At 36.5% G+C, this 18,056-nt stretch overlaps 6 protein-coding genes and 1 long non-coding RNA gene across 10 annotated transcripts; 5 read left to right on the forward strand and 2 right to left on the reverse strand.

The window, feature by feature from the left end:
* Nucleotides 1-1,768: 1,768 nt before the first annotated feature.
* On the forward strand, nt 1,769-2,531 carry LOC111829391. The gene is made up of 2 exons (XR_002832877.1): nt 1,769-1,808; nt 2,245-2,531. It is a non-coding gene; the product is annotated as an uncharacterized LOC111829391 (long non-coding RNA).
* Nucleotides 2,532-2,702: 171 nt separating this feature from the next.
* Nucleotides 2,703-3,918, reverse strand: LOC17878878. Its single transcript, XM_006282703.2, has 2 exons — nt 3,519-3,918; nt 2,703-3,001 (listed from the first exon to the last, which is right to left on the reverse strand). The coding sequence occupies exon 1, from the start codon at nt 3,826-3,828 to the stop codon at nt 3,556-3,558; it is 273 nt and encodes a 90-aa protein (XP_006282765.1). The 5' UTR covers nt 3,829-3,918; the 3' UTR covers nt 2,703-3,001; nt 3,519-3,555.
* A 207-nt stretch (nt 3,919-4,125) lies between these two features.
* LOC17880032 (folate synthesis bifunctional protein, mitochondrial) lies at nt 4,126-6,757 on the forward strand. Of its 4 annotated transcripts, XM_023778469.1 has the most exons (4): nt 4,126-4,492; nt 4,622-6,054; nt 6,143-6,374; nt 6,515-6,757. In XM_023778469.1, exons 1-3 carry the CDS (start codon nt 4,300-4,302, stop codon nt 6,206-6,208), a joined length of 1,692 nt encoding a protein of 563 aa, XP_023634237.1. In that variant the 5' UTR covers nt 4,126-4,299; the 3' UTR covers nt 6,209-6,374; nt 6,515-6,757. The 4 variants fall into 4 exon arrangements, with proteins under 4 accessions (XP_023634237.1, XP_006283460.1, XP_023634236.1 ...); XM_006283398.2 differs by having other exon boundaries at nt 4,128-4,492; nt 4,622-6,374; XM_023778468.1 differs by having other exon boundaries at nt 4,128-4,492; nt 4,622-6,256.
* A 463-nt stretch (nt 6,758-7,220) lies between these two features.
* Nucleotides 7,221-7,733, forward strand: LOC17878076. Its single transcript, XM_006285899.1, has one exon. The coding sequence runs from the start codon at nt 7,221-7,223 to the stop codon at nt 7,731-7,733; it is 513 nt and encodes a 170-aa protein (XP_006285961.1).
* A 338-nt stretch (nt 7,734-8,071) lies between these two features.
* LOC17877619 (putative F-box protein At4g29970) lies at nt 8,072-9,286 on the forward strand. Its single transcript, XM_023777991.1, has 4 exons — nt 8,072-8,468; nt 8,640-8,720; nt 8,796-8,987; nt 9,042-9,286. Exons 1-4 carry the CDS (start codon nt 8,072-8,074, stop codon nt 9,284-9,286), a joined length of 915 nt encoding a protein of 304 aa, XP_023633759.1.
* Nucleotides 9,287-9,938: 652 nt separating this feature from the next.
* On the forward strand, nt 9,939-11,743 carry LOC17880349. The gene is made up of 5 exons (XM_006284188.2): nt 9,939-10,128; nt 10,348-10,568; nt 10,764-11,000; nt 11,185-11,336; nt 11,433-11,743. Exons 1-5 carry the CDS (start codon nt 10,039-10,041, stop codon nt 11,594-11,596), a joined length of 864 nt encoding a protein of 287 aa, XP_006284250.1. The 5' UTR covers nt 9,939-10,038; the 3' UTR covers nt 11,597-11,743.
* Nucleotides 11,744-11,758: 15 nt separating this feature from the next.
* Nucleotides 11,759-15,339, reverse strand: LOC17878929. Its single transcript, XM_006283057.2, has 5 exons — nt 14,775-15,339; nt 14,513-14,616; nt 14,212-14,388; nt 12,229-14,108; nt 11,759-12,136 (listed from the first exon to the last, which is right to left on the reverse strand). Exons 1-5 carry the CDS (start codon nt 14,927-14,929, stop codon nt 11,981-11,983), a joined length of 2,472 nt encoding a protein of 823 aa, XP_006283119.1. The 5' UTR covers nt 14,930-15,339; the 3' UTR covers nt 11,759-11,980.
* Nucleotides 15,340-18,056: the final 2,717 nt, after the last annotated feature.

Here is an 18,056-nt window from a genome sequence, read left to right on the forward strand (position 1 = left end):
TTTGTTTATTCTAGAGATTTGCAATTTTACAAAACTGCATGAAAGGTCCAAGTTAAAATCATGTATTTATGATTATGCGGTGTACTGCGGGTCAATCCCTAAACTTTAAAAATGATTCATAGTATAATATTTATACATGTATATATGTCACATATTGTTCTAAAATTAACAATCCAACTAAAATCATACAATTTAAATAATTTTGAACATATTCGAAACCAACACAAAAATACAATCTAAAAATGATAGAATTTAATTAATAATCAAATAAAGTAAAGCAAACACAAATAAATTATCCCGCAACGTACAAAAGATTAAAAACCCGGTAATCTTCCCCCGCGTTGTAGCGCGGGTCCGAATCTAGTAGTAGTATAAAACATTACATGTAGCAGAGTTTAGTGGAAATTTACCACACAAAATACGAGGTTATGTATTGTAAAGTAATATGCAAATCTACCAATGTAGTAGTAGTATACTAAAGTGAATCTGTATTGTTGAGTATTCTAGAATTTTTTTTCACATTAATCAGTACACATAAAAAAAGATCAACAATTTGATAAGTAGTATCCTAGGGTAATTTGGATGAATTAGGAAATAATGAATAGATGAGGGTGTTTATACGCAAAAAGAGGTAGAAGAAATAAATAGGAATGAGAAAAGTCCAAGGAGGGAGGGAGAGAAAAGATTTCTAGTTGACTAAAATGAATTTTGTGAGGAAAGGTAGTAAAAGAAAAAGTATACAACTATAATATTTTATAAAATATTTATAAAATTTCATAATTTGCTGAGGGGACCTAAAGTAAAAAGGTATTATTATTATAAGATTAATATAAATTGATGATCAGTAGTAATGATGTTTGATTAGAATTCATGTTTCAATCATAAAACGCGGCTTCCCTCCAAAAAAAGCATTATGGTGAACACAGTAAACTAATTTACCACTTGATTGCGCTCTTTCTTTTTTGGATTACACAGCTCATAGTTTTTTGTTTGTTGGAGTGATTATGAAGAGATACACACATATATAAATGGTACTAAGTACATTGTAAGAGAATCCTCTTAATAATTCATTGGTATATATCGTACTGAAACATCTAGTTACTATTGTGAACACAGCGAGGTTTATATATATAACATCATTAGCAGTAGAGAAGAATACAAAAGATGGTTTGTAAGGTAGTTTTGAAGTAAAAGGGAGGTGTATATGTTGTATGTGCATGTCTCGTATAAAGTAAAGATAGAAAGGGGCATGTGAAGGATTGTTCCCAGGTGATATGTCGTTTAGTCCAAACACATCATGTGTCATGTGACGTTTCCTTCTTGTCCTAATTTTTGTTTTGATTCCTCTTACACCAACCATAATCAAACCCTTATTTTTTATCTATTGCTCTTCTAATAGCTTTGTTTCCTTGTCACTATGTCAAGAGTGAAAGAGATTATGTAAAGAGAGAGTAATTCATTGTTATATGGTCTGCCCACTGATTATGGAGAATCCTTTTGTTTTGTTTGTTTTAAAAGTAACTTTTTAAAAATCGTCTTTCGGTCAAAAGAGACAGAATTCGTTATGTTCGAAATCGTGACAAATTCACTTTTTCGTGAGGGAGGTCTATCTATAATCTATTACTACTATAACAATCATTTTTTTTTTATAAGTGTTTAAATTTAGGTGTAACGACAAATATGCTATTGAATTTTTAGTATTTATGTCATCTATATATATACACACACATTATTAAATGGCCCTTTCTTTTATTTGTGTTTTCAACTTTGCGACCTAACTGAGTATGAAAGTTTCATTAATGATAGAGGTGGCTACTGCTACAGCTATAGAACATTCATCATCTTCTATCTAGTTCTTCTTATCTCTCTCTCTCTCTCTCTCTCTCTCTCTTTGGTGTCAATATATGATTTTATTTTGATAAAGTTCGATGTATCTCTTAATCAAGATTGGGATGCCATATAGCACCAATTAGCTATACGTTTTTTCATCTACTTACCATGATAAGAAAGGAAAAGACGTTTTGGCTTCCCGTGAAGATATAATACTCCCAAACACTCTGATTTCGACTTAGCACTAACTTGTTTTCAGTATAAAACACTTTAAGTTAACTTTACTATATCGATACGTTCACTGATTACACATATATGATATATATTATAATCATGTTCATGTGTTGTGTTGTTCTACATAGATTCCTCATAACTGCTTAAACCAACATCTCACTATCTTGTTTTTTTTTACAGTTAAAATTAAAAAAAAAATCCTTGGAACGAGATGCATGTGAACTTGAAAGCACATCTTTTGTGATGTCGACCACGAATTTCTGCATAGCAAGCCACCAAAGCAAAGTAAAAGCTGGCCAATGGGCCTTTGATGTGGTTTGAGTTTAAATTTGTTGACGTCTTGTTTTGGCCCAATACTAACAGGTAGGAAGAGTGTCAAATTGTCAATGTTTCATACTTTCATTATTGTTGGATTTTTCATTTTTGAATATCCTACATAATTGAGAATGGAGATGATTCAACTCTAATTTTGTAGTGCCAATTAGTATCGACAGAAATCTGTAATTTATCATAAATAAAAGTTTTTTTAAAAAAGTGTAAGTGGTCAATGTGATTGAAATAATTCTCAAATAGCATAATCATAAGTCCAGAGAACTGATCCTGCCACCAAGAACAAAACAGCAAGCTTTGATATGAAGGAAATGAATAGAGAGGTTTATAAATCGATTATGCATCATCTTCGGCTCAATCCAAGTATACAGACCGCATCAATCAAATATGATAACACAAATGCTGAATCCACAGCTTCACCGGAAACAAAACAGTATATTATTCATGGATATATCATGATGCTTCAATTATTTGCCTTATCGAGTGCAAATTCAAAACAAAGGCTTTTCCTTTAGGTCAACAATATCCAGGAAAATTTCGAGAAAACAAAACAATAAAGACACAATTCTTGAGTTGTCACCATCGCAGAAAGATTTCAAAGCAACCCCTGCATTCATAAGCACAAGAACCATACATTAGAAATCGATAAACTGTGCTTCATGACATTAATATACAAAACTTCACGTATAGAATCCAACCATCAAACCCTCCAAAGAACAATGAGAATCAATGTGATGTGATAATTGAACTACCAAAGAGCCAACATTGATTGAATGAGCTAAACATAGTCACTTTGTCGCTAAACCACACATCTATCTCAACCATTTTGAAATCACATAGAAATTTAAGAAAGATTTTGAACCCATTTCCAGATTACAAAAAGTCCACTACTTTTGCTATTCATCCACTCTTACAAGAACGAAAGATGAATCCTTTTATCATTGAGCAAACGAAGGCAAATATGACTTTGATGGAATGTGCATATACTTGAAATCAATCAATTCACAGATACAAGTTCCCAAATCATATAATCAAATCACAATTCACAAATGATGCACATTTATCCCAAAATCCAAAATTTGGGAAAATCAAAAACCAGCCAAAAGGATAGAATAACAAATTACCTAAAATCATCTCGAGATCGAAACGATTCCCTCGAGATCAATGACCACCGTGCTCCTTAGCATGCTGCTGGTGCTCAAGATGGCGACGCTCATTGGGGAGAGCGACAAGGTAAGAGAAGGCCATGCCTCCGAAGCAGATATGAAGGAGAGGCTCGACGGAGCTGGTCTGGATGTATTTGTCGTTGTAGTTATCAAGTCCTCTCTTCACAGAAGTCTTCACGGTCTCCGTTGAAAACGTCGATTTGAAATAGCCGGGAAGCTCTGTCACCTTCTTCCCCTTGATTTCATTGTAAACCCTTCTCAACGCCATTGGATCTTCTTCGATCTGGATTTGTTGTTCGGGCGACGAGAATAAAAATGGTTCCTTTTAACCCTAATCCACGAATTGGGGATCGAGAAATGACTCTTGGAAGCTAAAAACAACAGACAAGGGCAAAAATGCCCATAAAATATATTCATTCCTTTGATTCGGATTTCGGTTATCTAATCCGGTTTGGTTAGATTTCGATGTTTAATGTTTTGTATAATTCGGTTTCTACTTTCTTCGATGGGATTGTTTTAATTGATTATCTTCGGTAGTATTTTAATTCGTGCATAATTATGTATTCCGTTGGTTTTGTTGGTTATTGCATTTGGGATACACGAGTCGGGTCTAATCCGAGCTAGATTTTCGGATCCAAGTTGGTACCCGTTTCACACCTTCATCGTCTTCTTCAGTCATCACTCATCAGCACAAACATTAGATTGCATCTCACTCTCTCTACTCTCTCTCTCTAAAAAAATGGCGCGTTTAATTTCACAAACCTTACTCCACACCGGGAGATTCCTTCTCCGCCGCTTCTCGGAACCGCCTCCGGCGGTGATCGTGGCTGTGGCTCCAAGTCGGGTCTGCTTGCAGCGATACTATTCGTCGAAATCTCTATCCTTCGTGTCTCCACTTGGTTCATCCTGTTCCTCTTTATTCAATCCTCCAGGTTTCTCTTCATTTAAGTTAACCAGCTTCATCTATCTTCTCTTCATTGTAGTTGATTGTTTCCACTGCTGATTTAATTTGCCAATTAGAAAAGTTTCTAAAGGTGTGTGATTTGGTACTTGTATTGCAGCATTACGTACCTCAGCTTTCTCAACCTCGGCAACAACTACTACAACTGTCGAAGTTCAATCTACAGAGCATGAAATTGTAATTGCTTTGGGAAGTAATATTGGAAACCGGATGCAAAATTTCAGAGAGGCTTTGCGCTTGATGAAGCGTAGTGGCATTTGCTTAACAAGGCATAGTTGTTTGTACGAAACGGCTCCTGTTCATGTGACTGACCAACCTAGGTTTCTCAATGCTGCAGTGAGAGGTGTCACCAAGCTTGGACCTCATGAGCTATTGAGTGTTCTCAAGACAATTGAGAGAGACATGGGACGTGAGGATGGTATACGGTATGGACCAAGACCACTTGACTTGGATATTTTGTTTTATGGGAAGCTGAGAATATGTTCTGATAAGCTAATCATACCCCATGAGAGACTCTGGGAAAGGTCATTTGTAATGGCACCTTTGGTTGATTTACTTGGATCAGCTGTTGACAATGATACTGTTGCTCATTGGCATTCACTCGCGATACATCCCGGTGGAATTTTCCAAGCGTGGGAGAGACTTGGTGGCGAATCACTGATTGGAAAAGATGGTATACAAAGGGTTTTCCCAATAGGGGATCAACTTTGGGATTTTTCAAACAAGACTCATGTAATGGGTATAATTAATATTACCCCTGACAGTTTTAGTGATGGAGGACGCTTTCAGTCGGTAGATTCTGCAGTTTCTCAGGTTCGCTCTATGGTTTCCGAGGGTGCAGATATAATTGATATTGGAGCACAATCCACACGACCAATGGCTTCAAGAATTTCTAGTCAAGAAGAGATAGATAGACTACTGCCAGTTTTAGAAGCTGTTCGTGGTATGCCAGAGATGGAGGGAAAGCTCATATCCGTGGACACTTTCAACTCTGAGGTTGCTTCAGAAGCAATAAGCAATGGAGCTGACATTCTAAATGATGTATCTGCGGGAACTTTAGACCCAAATATGCACAAGGTTGTGGCAGACTCTGGGGTTCCTTATATGGCCATGCACATGAGAGGAGATCCATGTACTATGCAGAACAAAGAGAATTTGCAATACGGTGATGTCTGCAAGGATGTTGCTTCTGAACTCTACTTGAGAGTAAGAGATGCAGAACTCTCTGGGATTCCAGCTTGGAGGGTTATGATCGATCCAGGGGTTGGGTTTTCCAAGAGTGTCGATCATAATCTTGATATTATTATGAATCTGCCAAAAATCCGAGAAGAGATGGCTAAGAGAAGTACAGCAGTGTCTCATGCGCCTATACTCATAGGACCCTCAAGGAAGAGATTTTTGGGAGATATATGTGGGCGTCCTGAGGCCACTGACAGAGATGCTGCAACTGTTGCTTCGGTTACTGCAGGAATTTTAGGAGGTGCCAATATCATTAGAGTTCATAATGTTAGACAGAATGCAGATGCAGCAAAAGTATGCGATGCAATGCTGAGAAGAAGAAGATCAAAAGGATGATTGACGGATACATAATCATAAAGCCTAATCTATGGATCTGTTGCAGATTGATATAGCAGTTTTGCTAGATAAGAACAACATGCCGAGTGAGGCAATGTTTCTGCTGATGTAGAATAAAGCAAGATCTTGGATATGATAGGTGATTGATGAAACAAGCTAGGTAAATCGCATACAGACACGACTTCCAATGTATTATCTCTTTCCAAAACACCGACAACTTGTAGATGAGCAATGGCATATTCAATTTTCGTTCTTTGTCTTCTAGAGATTCTACCTAGGTAAACAATGTTGTACTAGAATAAAGTTATTTATCACCGGAGTCCGGTGATACTTTTTTGTGTTCATTTGTTTCTGAATGGTATTTGATTTCAGATATACAAAAGAGCTAGAAGTTAACATGGAGTTTAACATAATGCAGAATATGGCTCTGGAAGTCAACCTAAATCTCCCTCTAGACGACTCATCTGAACCTGGAGGCAAAGAACACTAAAGTTATTTACTGTTGCCACAGGTAAAGACTCTGTTTCTATCAACGGAAAATCACACTGTCACTATTTTACATGGCTATACAGTTGCGTAATGATGGATCATAATTAAGACGAAGACAGGCCTGATTGTGGCACTTCCCTTAAAAAAATGTTTTTTTACTCATTTTCTAGCAGCTGTCACTTGCAACCAATCTTTTTTTTTTTTTGGTAATCCACGAAGATTATCTTTCCTTTGTTTAGTAGTCGTCAACTTGCAAGTATCGATTTCAAGGCACCAACACTAAAATTAAGCAATATTGCTTCAATTATACTATCATCAGCATACAAATCATTAGTAGTATCATCATATTCATATAGTATATCTTATTGCTATATTTTGTTAAAGTCTCAAAATTGTAGGGAAAAAAATCAAAATCAGCAATGCATCACTCATGTTAAATCCACTTGCAAAAATAGATTACAGTTTTTGCACTGTCCAACCACAACCAAATACAAAACTAATGTTACATGATCCAACTACTACTACTAGTCCTCCCTACATTTTCCTTATATACATTGAAAAAAGAAACCTCCAACACTCCAAAAGTTTCTTTAATATCGACTTAGGAAGTTGAAGGTTTTCTTAATATTCTTTCAATGGAAACCACCAAACACCTCCCCTTCCTCATAATGATCATTACCATCATCACCACTGCATCCTCCACTTCACTTCCCTCTCTCACGACGGAGCAAAACGAAATGGCAACCAAAATCATAGACGCAATGATCTCAAGCGGCTCATTCGAAGACTGGAGTGAAGCGTTCCTCAACACCAACGACGAGCTCAACGGTCCAGTCCTCACTTCCACTCTCTTCCTCCCCAAAACATCCGTGGAAGGAATCAACGCCACGTCACCACTGGTTGCTTCTTACCACATCGTTCCACAGTGGCTTGACTTCTCCGTCTTAAGCCTCATGAAGCCTTTCTCTCGCATCCCTACGCTACTCTTTGGACACTCTATCGTAGTTACCAACAATTCAGCTTCAGGTTTTGCACTTGATGGTGTTCTCATTTCCGAGCCAGATTTATTCGTCTCTCCATCCATAGTTATCCATCGAATGGCTTCTCCGTTTAACTTCACCCGTTATAGTTTGACTTTGACACCGTAATCAAAATAATAGATTGAATCCATTATCAAAGTGAACCAAGATTCTTCACTAGTCTTCCAATGCATAAACATATTGTAGCTTCATTATATTATAGCTTCCCTAGTGTAGGCTTCAGTTTTGTCTTGTAGTAAGTTGTATTTGTCTCGGACTAATAAAACATATTTTCTTGGAGATTAATTGGGCCAACCTAGTGTAACTTTTTTCTTAATGATATTAATTAGGGCTTTTTTTGGGTGTAATGTTAAGATTGATATTAGGGTTTTGAGTGAGTTGCAAAAATATACGGGCGATTAGGAAATAACCCGAGCTAGAGTAAAAAAATCAGAAAGCTCCTCCCCATGGATAAGGTGAAGAAGAAAAATCGACAAAGTCTAACTTGGTCTAAGAAACGTGGAGATGAAAGTGAAGAAAACGATATGTTTTCTAATATTCCTCAAGAACTGATACTAGAGATTCTCCTAAAATCGTCGGCTGAATCCATAGCGATCCTCTGCTTCGTTTGTAAACGCTGGTTATCTATTATCCGCGACAAGGATTTCACGGAGCTGTACCTGACTCGAGCTTCTACTCGGCCTCGTCTTCTTTTCATAGTACACCTTCGGGACATTCACTCGTTTATCTCCCGATCCCTGGAGGATCCGAATTCTGATTGTTATAGGGCAACTCTTACTCCGAAACCCGATTCTCGGTATTGGTTTTCTCCACCCGTCCGCGGCTTGATATGCTGTTTTAAAGGTAATCAAGTGTTGGTTGGAAATCCAAGCACTGGTCAATTCGTAAGTTTGCCCAAAGTCAAAACTATAAAAGAGATTAAAGATTGGTCTTATCTTTTTTTCGGATATGATCCCGTTAACGATCTATACAAAGTGTTGTGCATGACAAATCCATATGGTCCTTTCTTCAGAGATGGGCTACGTAAAGTTATTGGGACGGAGGAGTATCAAGTTTTCACTTTAAGAGCTAAAGAAGAATGGAGAATGATTGAATGTAAGCATGACCATCGTGTAAGGGGTTGTCCTGAAAGTAAAGGAATATGCATGAATGGGGTTGTGTATTATGTAGCTAAGCTCGATAGACCAACCAAGTGTCCAATAAGCTTTAATTTGGCATCTGAAGAATTTAATGTTATTAAGTTCCCTGAGGATAGTAAACGTCTACGACGGCCTTGTGAACTGGTTAACTACGGTGGAAAGATAGCGTTAACAGATTGCATATGTTGCGGTACACTTGACTTGTGGATTCTCGAGGATGTCAGTAACCAAGAATGGTCAAAAACTTCTCTATTGGTTCCTTGTTGGACAAATTTAGTTGGGAATGGTGAATGGTTTAAGTTCAGGGGTGCACTTAGTACCGGCGAGCTTATATTTGTTCCGCATTATAGCGGATGGCCGAGACCGTTCTCTTTTATTTGTTACGATCTCAAGGTAAACCATGCCAGAAAAGTTGTGACTCAAGGACTTGGGGATGGCTTTAGAGATATCAAAGTCTTTTTGGATCACGTAGAAAGTCCAATGTTTCTAGTTTCTTCTACCAACGATGTGTTAATCCGATGAGTAATAGTTTTTTTTGGCTTTGGATGCAACTTATCTCCTTTTCTTTTTGCTGTCTGAGATTATTCCTGGAACACTGAAACATCACATCGTTCTGTCTTTTGTTTAATGGCACGCATTGTAATATTGTATGCTCATGACTTGATTAAAGTAAATTTTTAAGTTGAACCAAGTGCTAATAGCTCAATTGGTAAAGATCTCTGGCAGAAGCTTAGAGGTCGCCGGTTCGAGTAGCGTTTGGGACGAAACCATATAACATGCTTTGGTTTCGGGCCTGAGGGGATGTATGGGCTTTGGCCCAGAACCTCTTTGATTATTCAAAAAAAAAAAAGTAAATTTTAAGTTTGGTTTTTTTGTGGAGCTTACAACAAACTTATGTGATTTATATTTGAAGAGAAAAAAAAAAGGTTTAACCAGCATATGAACAAGATTGAATTCCATGTCGAGTTGATTACTTTACTAATTAATTAGTATACAAAAAAAAAAAAAAAATTGTCTTTGTCCAAAATTGCGTTTTTTTATAAAGAATCAGAATGTTTTATGTAATTTGCCAAAAAAAAAAAAAAGATAAATAATGACAAAAGCATTGGTGTTGACGTGTCGAAATTTAATTGGAGAAGCTGACGAAGGAGCAGAGCTAATCGTGAAAAAAAAAATATCAAACTTGGAGAAAACGAAGGAGAAGAAGAAAGAACAATCTCGCGGATTCAAAACAGAGCCGAGAGCTTCTGCGTTAAAGTTTAGTCCTTTGAGAAATGGCCGAAGAACCCGAAAAGTTGTCTTCTTCAGCGTCACATCAACCTTCTGTTGACAAGAAACCTGAAGATGCTGGGATCAAACCTCAGGTCTGTAACTTGCTCTTCTTCAACTTCGATCGTTTGATTTAGTAGTTTTCCCCGTTTGATTCTTATTCTCCAGTGATTGTGGATGAGTGATGAACTGTAAATTTCCCCTCTTTCCTCTAGATCAATCATCTAAGGGTTTGCGAATTTTTCAGAAACAATTTGTTCGTTTTGGTTTTGAATTGACTTCATGATTTGATTTCTGGGTGTTTCAATTTACAGGATCCAGCGTCTTCTTCTGGGTTTCGAGCTTATCCCAATGGTGATTCTCCAATGTACACGGTTTTTTATCCGGGTCTTGTTCCCGGATCGAATCCTGCACAATACGATGAACAAATGAACCGTGGAGCTGGGATCTATGCGGTTCCTGTGCATCAATTCGGAGGACATATCGCTGGTCTTCCTTCAAATTACCTTATCCCTCTCACTTACAATGTTCCCACGTAAGTAATTCTTTTGAATCTCCCACGGTTTTCATGGAGTAGCTTCCATACTCAATAATGCCATTGCGTCTTCATAGCAGCATATTATTGTTTAAGTCAACTTTACTGATCGTTTTGGCTTCAGATGAGTTGATGTAGAAAAGTTAGGCTTGATATTGGATCTTTTGGGGTTGATGGTTTGATTTATTTGTTTAGTACTAGACCAAGTAATGAGGGTGAGACTGGGGGAGAGAATCAAGCGCAAGCCGGGCAGGGTCAGCAACAGCAGCAACCTGCACATCAAAGGCACGTTGTGGAAAGGAGATTTCAGATTGCGTTTCAGCTTGACTTGTTTCTCATACTCAAGCTTGCTGCTGTCATATTTCTGTTCAACCAAGATGGATCAAGACAAAGGCTCGCTGTTCTTGTGATTTTCGCTACCATAATATACTTGTAAGTCTCGAGAATCTGGTTTAGTTTCACTCTTTAAAGGTCTATGAAGCTTGAGTATGACAACGAATCTATGCTGAAATATGTTAAACCGGCCTGTGTTAAATAAGTATTGAAAACTTCTTTTTGGGAATTTGTTGACAAAAAAAAGGTTATTAACCGTTGTCTGGTGTTGGAAATCTGATAGATACCAGACTGGAGCTCTTGCACCATTTGTGCGATGGCTTTCACAAGGTATGCATAGAGCAGCAGTACCACCACCTCGACCTCATAGACCTGCTGCCAGAGTTGATAATGATCCCGCTGCTGCAGTGCCACTAAATGAAGATGCAGTTCCAGGTATACTGTTTGCTATATCTTTCTCGCATGGTGTTAACTGAAGCCATCACAAAAACAACTTATGCCGAAGCAACTTGTCTCTATTTACTTGCGCAGAGGGACAAGAGAATCAAGCTGTTAACGGGAACCAAGCAAATGAAAATGAAAACGTGGATGCAGGAAACCAAGGGAATCAATGGTGGGGAATAGTGAAAGAGATCCAGATGATAGTTTTTGGCTTCATAACTTCACTACTCCCAGGTTTTCACAACATAGATTAGACACTTTTTCTGCATACTCTCCATCTTCTCGATCCAGATGTTGTGTTCTACTTTAGTCTTCTCGATCACATGTGTAAGTACTAGAAAATTTTACCTTAAGACTCCAAAACTAATGTATGTGAGCAGCAATTTCTATGCTTTTGCCTCTATTGTTCAAAGCAGTGGAACTTAAAAATCATCCATCTTTATTGAGAACATCATTTACATCACCATAAAACCAAAACTTTGTTGTTCTACAGCAAATTCCGCAGAGATCAAGAGTACGCTGATGAGAAAAACTTTTCCTTTATTTTTTATTGCGTGCTCTAAATAACAACACTTTACAAAAAAATAAAGTAGACATATATATATACAGAGAGCTGAACGAGAAAAATCAAAGGTACATCACATTTCCAACAAAAGATTACTGATTTTCCGAAGCTCCTTGAGAGCAGTCATGGCTGTGATTTGTCCCTTTTCGACCAAATTGGTCTTAGATAAGTTCTCTATTAATCCTGCCTGAACCTGACCTCGTTCTTGCTGGAAAACAGACTCGATCACCTGAACATATATTGTTAAAAATCATCAGACGCTTGATTCACAACTTTCAGCATAGATGATAGAACTAGAGAAAGAGAATGAGAGTGAATTACCTGAATATGTTCAAGCATGGAGTTGCCAAGGTTCTTCAGAGTATTCATCACTTTCTGGTCTGTGTCTCCTTTGCTGCTCGATGATGAAGCCTGTGTCGACTCGGAAGAGCAAACCAAAATGCTCTTACTACTTTCACCACTATTAGATTTTGTCTCCTCAGCAGGGAGATTGCGTCCAAACTTCCAAAACCACTGGAACTTTCCTGGTAAAACCTTACTACGCTCCTTAATAATGGCCACAGATTTATCTGCACGATCCTCTTCTTCATGAGACTGAGTTACTGAAAACTCAATACTCGGTTCAGATGAAACGGGAAGAGGTGAATCTACTACGTTTGTTTCTTGATCTATAGACTGAGTTACTGGAAACTCGATGCTCGGTTGAGAAGAAATGGAAAGAGGTGGATCTACTACACTTGTTTCTTGATCTTTAACTGTTTCATCAGGAAACAAATTTGACTCGTTACTGCTATTTGAATCATTCTCAATGTAGTTGGAGTCTCTAGGAGGACTGTTTGGATCTGAGGAAACATCAGATGAATTCTCCTCTATTGCTGTACTCTCTTCACCAGCAGTTTCGAAATCCGTGTTTACCTCCTCAATTTCTTGAATGCTATCTTCATTGTTCACAACATCTATTGGATTAGCTTCCTGAGATTCAGAAACGACCTGCCGATTAAAATCTTCAAGTAAGTTACGCGCGACTGATGATACTTTGACTTCAGTTTTCTCATTTGATGACTTGGCGCTATGAGTTGGCTCAGACTCTGTTCTGAAAAGTCTTTTCACCCTGAACCAAGGCTTTTTCTTCTGTATTAAAGGACTCTGTTTCTCTTCCTCTGCTGCCTTGTGTAGAATTCTCCATTTCTCCTCCCAATAACTTTGTGGTGCAATTATCAGTGGAGATTTAGGAGAAGTGGATCCTGAAGGAAAGCTATTAGTTCGCGCTGGTACTGCAGGACTTATGCTCTGATCAAAGCCATCGTTTATAGATAGAGCTGATGACCGTACATCATCATCCAAAGCTAAAGTTTGTAGTGACTTAGCTTTCTCTATGATTTTCCTCACATCAATCTTCTCTGGGAAATTCAATAGTCTCTGGAGACAAGAAGCTGCGTTTTCAGTAGCTAGCAATGATGATCTTAAACATAATATCATCGAAACAGCCATTCCTGAGATTAGAGCTCCACGAGGAGAATCGAAGATCTTGTAGCTCTGATTTGTATTGTTATCCTCATCTGTTCTTGTTGTATTATCTGCTGAGAATATCTCATCCCACACTATCAATAAATCCTGAAGCAAAAACTCTCTTCCAAACATAACGCGTAACCATCGAAGCCCAAAGTACTGAGGTTCAACTCCAAGTTCAACCAAATGGCTATGCAGAGACGAATCAACGAACGACAGAAGATGGTAAAACGCAGTGCACGCTTCAAGAACAGGAGGTAAACCCGTGTGGGATCCGCTAGCTGGAGAGTAAGCGAAAAATCCAGCCATTGCAACACAACCATGAGCTCCATTCATTAGTGCATCAAACATGCAGTAAGCATCATGCTCCATAAATTTCTCAGACAAGACAATCCCGAGTTCACCTTCGGCTCCATAAGCATCACTTAACCTCACAATAGACTGGATTTCGGGATCGAGCTCATCTAGACTCTTAATTTTCTTTGAGCTTCCCTGAATACCACCAATCTCATCATCAGTGAAATCCTCCAGAAACTTTTTGAAATCAAAGTTGTAAGTAATATCTCTTTCTTCGAAAGATAAACCATCGAATCTGTCTGTGAAATGATCCTCATAACTTTTACGCACTTCAGAGAGACGATCTACATCAACATGAAGTACATAAAGCAGTGGCGCCAAAAGCTCATGCATTCCTAGAAAAAAAAACCCATGAAAAATGTCAGATTATATACATTACAAAAACTAACCATACTCTTTAGTAACAAAAGTATACAACTTTCAATATGTTTAATGTACCTTGTCGATAACCGTACTCGGGATGTTTAAGGCACCACAAGAGTAGAATACGTCTTAACATTCCTTGACATCCAGGAGCTTGAAAGTAGCTCCAGTGCTCTGGATATAACCTTGATAAATCTTGATCCAATGTTTTCTCAAGCTCGGCGTTACGAAAGAACCGACTCCAAGTACTATCTGCCATCAGAAATGGATATATAACACTGAAAAATCTCAGCAAAACCTCTAAAGACAAGAATGTATAATGCCTTAGGACTTATTCTAACCAAAGCTAGTGATGAAAACTCGAATGCTATGTTACCTGGATTTTGAGATAAGGGATTGTCGATAGAGAGATCAGGGGAATTTCTAACATCTTTAGACAAATGTGGATCAATCAAGAGCCGTCTCCTTAAAGCAGCATATCTACATAGACAAAGAAGCATTGTAAAAAGGCCATTAGAGATCCCTAGCTAAACCCAGAAAAGCTCAAATCCTAGAGGTTTCACAAACACCTACTACTCAATCCCCAAAATCGGAAACTTGAGCAACATTCATGCAATGGGGGTGATGTATCTATATACCTTCTGCGAGATTCGGCTGTAGCTTTGCGAAGGTCATCGATGGAAGAAGAATGAAACGGAAGAACACCGAGATTCACACGCCACCGGACGCCTCTCAGATTGGCGAAACGATGATCAGATTCGTCTGCCAGAGTTTCAATCTCTGATGGAACCATAATTGAGCTTTCCTTATCTTCTTAACCAGTTATCACAAAATTGGAATCAACGAAGAAATATTCTCCTTCGTGAACAAAATGAAGAATAAAAATCAAAACTTTAAGCTGCCACCGTGAAATTTCTCCGATGACACCAGAACAAAGAATCGATAAATTAAAATGATAATAAGAAAAATGTAAAAACGTCCGATCAGATCGGAACACAATAAAAATAGGAGAGAGAGAGAGAGAATCAATTCTTTTTCTTCTCTCTCCGAATCCAAAGGGAAGAGAGATTAAAGATGTGTTTTTTTTTTTTTTTCACAGAAGAAGAAGAAGAAGGAAATAGCAAGTTTGTTTGTTTCGTGAGAAAAGCAAACTAGAGGTGGTGACCTGTCGGAGCAAAGTGGTGAAGATGATGAAGCAGCACCTCCTCTCTAATACCTCTCTCTCTCTCTCTTTTTTCTTTAATTTTTTATTTTATTGACTTAATATTTTTATTTATTTTCCTTTTACGATCAGGAAAAAAAAAAAGATTAAGAGTTTAATTTACCACGTAATACGCTTTTTCTCAGTTATTGTTAATTTAACGACTCATAAAGTCATAATCAGCTTCGAATTATTTCGTTCTTTCTCTATTATGACTTATGTTTTACCCAACGATCACTCTGTTTGATTCGCTTTTTTATGGGTCGTCTCTAATATAGCCTAAGTTACCATATCTACTGTAACATATATATAGCATAGTTATCAACCATAAAGAACATGATCAGAACTTCTTTTTTTTTTTATAAAACAACATAGTAACTTAGACAGTGATATAGTTTTGTACTTAAGACCTACCTAGTAAAATTTTCTATACAATCTAAACGGTTTTGGAATCACAATAAGAACCATAGCAATTTTATAATATAGATGTACTCTACGAATTGTGTTGCCATTAACAAAGTAGCTTATAATCAATATGTTGCTAATCGAAAAATTGTATGCTTATCTAAGCATTGATTCGCTTGTATGACATTCCTTACAAATTATGGATGCGATCGATAATTATGTATCATTTCCGTTTTAGTGGAAAGCTCAAAAATAGTAAGGCTTCAATTATGTGAGAAAAAATGTCTATAAAAAAGGTATATTCGTGGAATTTTTCATAGAATTTTCAGGTGTGGCGGCATTAACCACGAGTTTCAACTGCAAGTTGTGAAAAGTCATAGCCAAGTAAGCCTATACGACACGTCTTCATTACGTGTCAATGTAGATACATAGAATTATATATACATACGTGAGTAGTAAGTAGTAGTAGTGTTGAAAACAAACCAAAGGTATTGGTATTCATGTAAAATTCACGTGACCTAATTAAAAACAACGGGATTGTACTACATATTCTACTCTAGGGTTGTTCTTTTCTTTTCCTTCTTTGGCTATCAATAATTGCAGATTGATACCAGATTTTGTATATGAAAGATGACATTATTTAGCAAAAAAAAAAGATGACATTAATATACATAAAGACAGTTTACATCATGATTCATAAAATTATGAATCTAAACCTGGTTTATCATTCTCTAATAAAATTAAATCCTACCTATATATATAAAATCGCATATTTTACCTTAATGTTCTCTTAGAACTTTTTAAAACTCGCCCCAACACGAGTCTATAAAACTCGACCCGATGACTCGATCTGTACATATCCACACCTTTAAGTAGTAGTCTTTATCAAATATACTACGTTTACTTGTAGAAAACGATAAAACACGACGACCAAACACCAAAATAGTACTTAATCATTCCTTAACATGTATTATTTGGGGAGAATAACAGTTTTTATTTCGTGGACGCCAAAAGTCATATTATCTTTGAGGCAGCAGCGCATGAATGAATGAATGATTGGTGTAGTTTTAGATGCATCCAAAAAGAGCCAAAATAGTTGTTGTTGGTAAGAGTCGGTCCTCAAATTGATTTTTCCCTTTTGAAAATAATATTAGTATGGTATTTTATATTATTGTGCCATTATAATATTTTATTTTATTCAACATATCATTCCTAATCTTCTACGCCACATAGAGTCTTCAACGTGGATATCTCTGCATCATCTCCATCTTTTCCGATGGACAAAAAGAATAGTATAACACACATCACTTTCGGTCTTTCACCGCCAATAAATTGTTTATCTTATATTTTAGATATAATCCAAAACTCCTAAAACCTTCTTTTTTTTGTTAAAGAAAACTCCTAAAACCTTCTACTTTCATGTTTTTTTTTTCCTTTAAAAAACTTTAAAACGTTTACAAGAGAATTGGTCCTCATTATAAATTTAAGACAAGGTAATTATGAAAATTATCTTTTGAGAGAGAAAAAAACTCTAATAGTTACAATCGCAATCATATGACTTATTTTATTACAAATTTAGATGCGACAACTGGAATTAACACACATAGTGATTATATAACATTATCCGATGTTTAGGCGAAAGCAACTCACTAACCACAAATCACTAATCTCCTCGTGTACTTATGTTTGTTTATAATCTAAGTTTTGGTTGTAGCTAATTGGAAGCAATTACAAAACTGGATCCATCTGCAAATAATACATTCATTTTAATATGTTTAGGTAAATTAGGTATATATGTATATATTATGTATACAAGTACATCTGCATATGCTGATATGCACCATAACATATAATTATATTAATGACCATAAGAAAAAGATTAACGAAAAGCTTATATAATTTTTTTTTAGTGTTGATTTTTTTTTGGGGGCAAGGAATATGACATCCAAATAACTCAGTATATAGTATGTACGTATATACAATATATATCATCCCTATATTAGTAAAAGAGAAGTACAAAAAGTGTTTCCGGGTCGGGTCAATTTCAAAAAATTACCCGAAATTTTTAATTGGATCTTTTAAAATTGGATAGATTAATGGGTTTGGATACATACACCGGATACTTTCCAAATCTAATTTTAGGATTGTATTATTTCCATAACTAATTATAAGATTTACTAATATTTCTCTAACTAATTTAATACAATCTATTTAAAAAATATTATTTTTCTTTCACTTTTATTTGATATTATTTTTAATTTATGATATTATACTATATAATATAAATATTTAATAAAAATTTAACTTTTTTTTT

The sequence above is a fragment of the Capsella rubella genome, unplaced genomic scaffold (genome assembly GCF_000375325.1).
Source record: "Capsella rubella cultivar Monte Gargano unplaced genomic scaffold, Caprub1_0 scaffold_7, whole genome shotgun sequence".
NCBI classification, from domain to species: Eukaryota; Viridiplantae; Streptophyta; class Magnoliopsida; order Brassicales; family Brassicaceae; genus Capsella; species Capsella rubella.

What these genes read in the sequence shown, in the direction of transcription:
- LOC17877619 (XM_023777991.1), top strand. Translation starts at nt 8,072, where the DNA reads ATGGATAAGGTGAAGAAGAAAAATCGACAAAGTCTAACTTGGTCTAAG. An exon ending in CTTGATATGCTGTTTTAAAG is followed by an intron (nt 8,469 to 8,639) that starts GTAATCAAGTGT and finishes CTTTCTTCAGAG; the next exon opens with ATGGGCTACGTAAAGTTATT. An exon ending in GTGGATTCTCGAGGATGTCA is followed by an intron (nt 8,988 to 9,041) that starts GTAACCAAGAAT and finishes GGACAAATTTAG; the next exon opens with TTGGGAATGGTGAATGGTTT.
- LOC17878878 (XM_006282703.2), bottom strand. Translation starts at nt 3,828, where the DNA reads ATGGCGTTGAGAAGGGTTTACAATGAAATCAAGGGGAAGAAGGTGACA.
- LOC17878929 (XM_006283057.2), bottom strand. Translation starts at nt 14,929, where the DNA reads ATGGTTCCATCAGAGATTGAAACTCTGGCAGACGAATCTGATCATCGT. An exon ending in ACAGCCGAATCTCGCAGAAG is followed by an intron (nt 14,617 to 14,774) that starts GTATATAGATAC and finishes TTGTCTATGTAG; the next exon opens with ATATGCTGCTTTAAGGAGAC. An exon ending in TCCCTTATCTCAAAATCCAG is followed by an intron (nt 14,389 to 14,512) that starts GTAACATAGCAT and finishes TTCTGATGGCAG; the next exon opens with ATAGTACTTGGAGTCGGTTC.
- LOC17880349 (XM_006284188.2), top strand. Translation starts at nt 10,039, where the DNA reads ATGGCCGAAGAACCCGAAAAGTTGTCTTCTTCAGCGTCACATCAACCT. An exon ending in ATGCTGGGATCAAACCTCAG is followed by an intron (nt 10,129 to 10,347) that starts GTCTGTAACTTG and finishes TTCAATTTACAG; the next exon opens with GATCCAGCGTCTTCTTCTGG. An exon ending in TTCGCTACCATAATATACTT is followed by an intron (nt 11,001 to 11,184) that starts GTAAGTCTCGAG and finishes GAAATCTGATAG; the next exon opens with ATACCAGACTGGAGCTCTTG.
- LOC17880032 (XM_023778469.1), top strand. Translation starts at nt 4,300, where the DNA reads ATGGCGCGTTTAATTTCACAAACCTTACTCCACACCGGGAGATTCCTT. An exon ending in CTCTTTATTCAATCCTCCAG is followed by an intron (nt 4,493 to 4,621) that starts GTTTCTCTTCAT and finishes CTTGTATTGCAG; the next exon opens with CATTACGTACCTCAGCTTTC. An exon ending in AGAATGCAGATGCAGCAAAA is followed by an intron (nt 6,055 to 6,142) that starts GTATGCGATGCA and finishes GATCTGTTGCAG; the next exon opens with ATTGATATAGCAGTTTTGCT.
- LOC17878076 (XM_006285899.1), top strand. Translation starts at nt 7,221, where the DNA reads ATGGAAACCACCAAACACCTCCCCTTCCTCATAATGATCATTACCATC.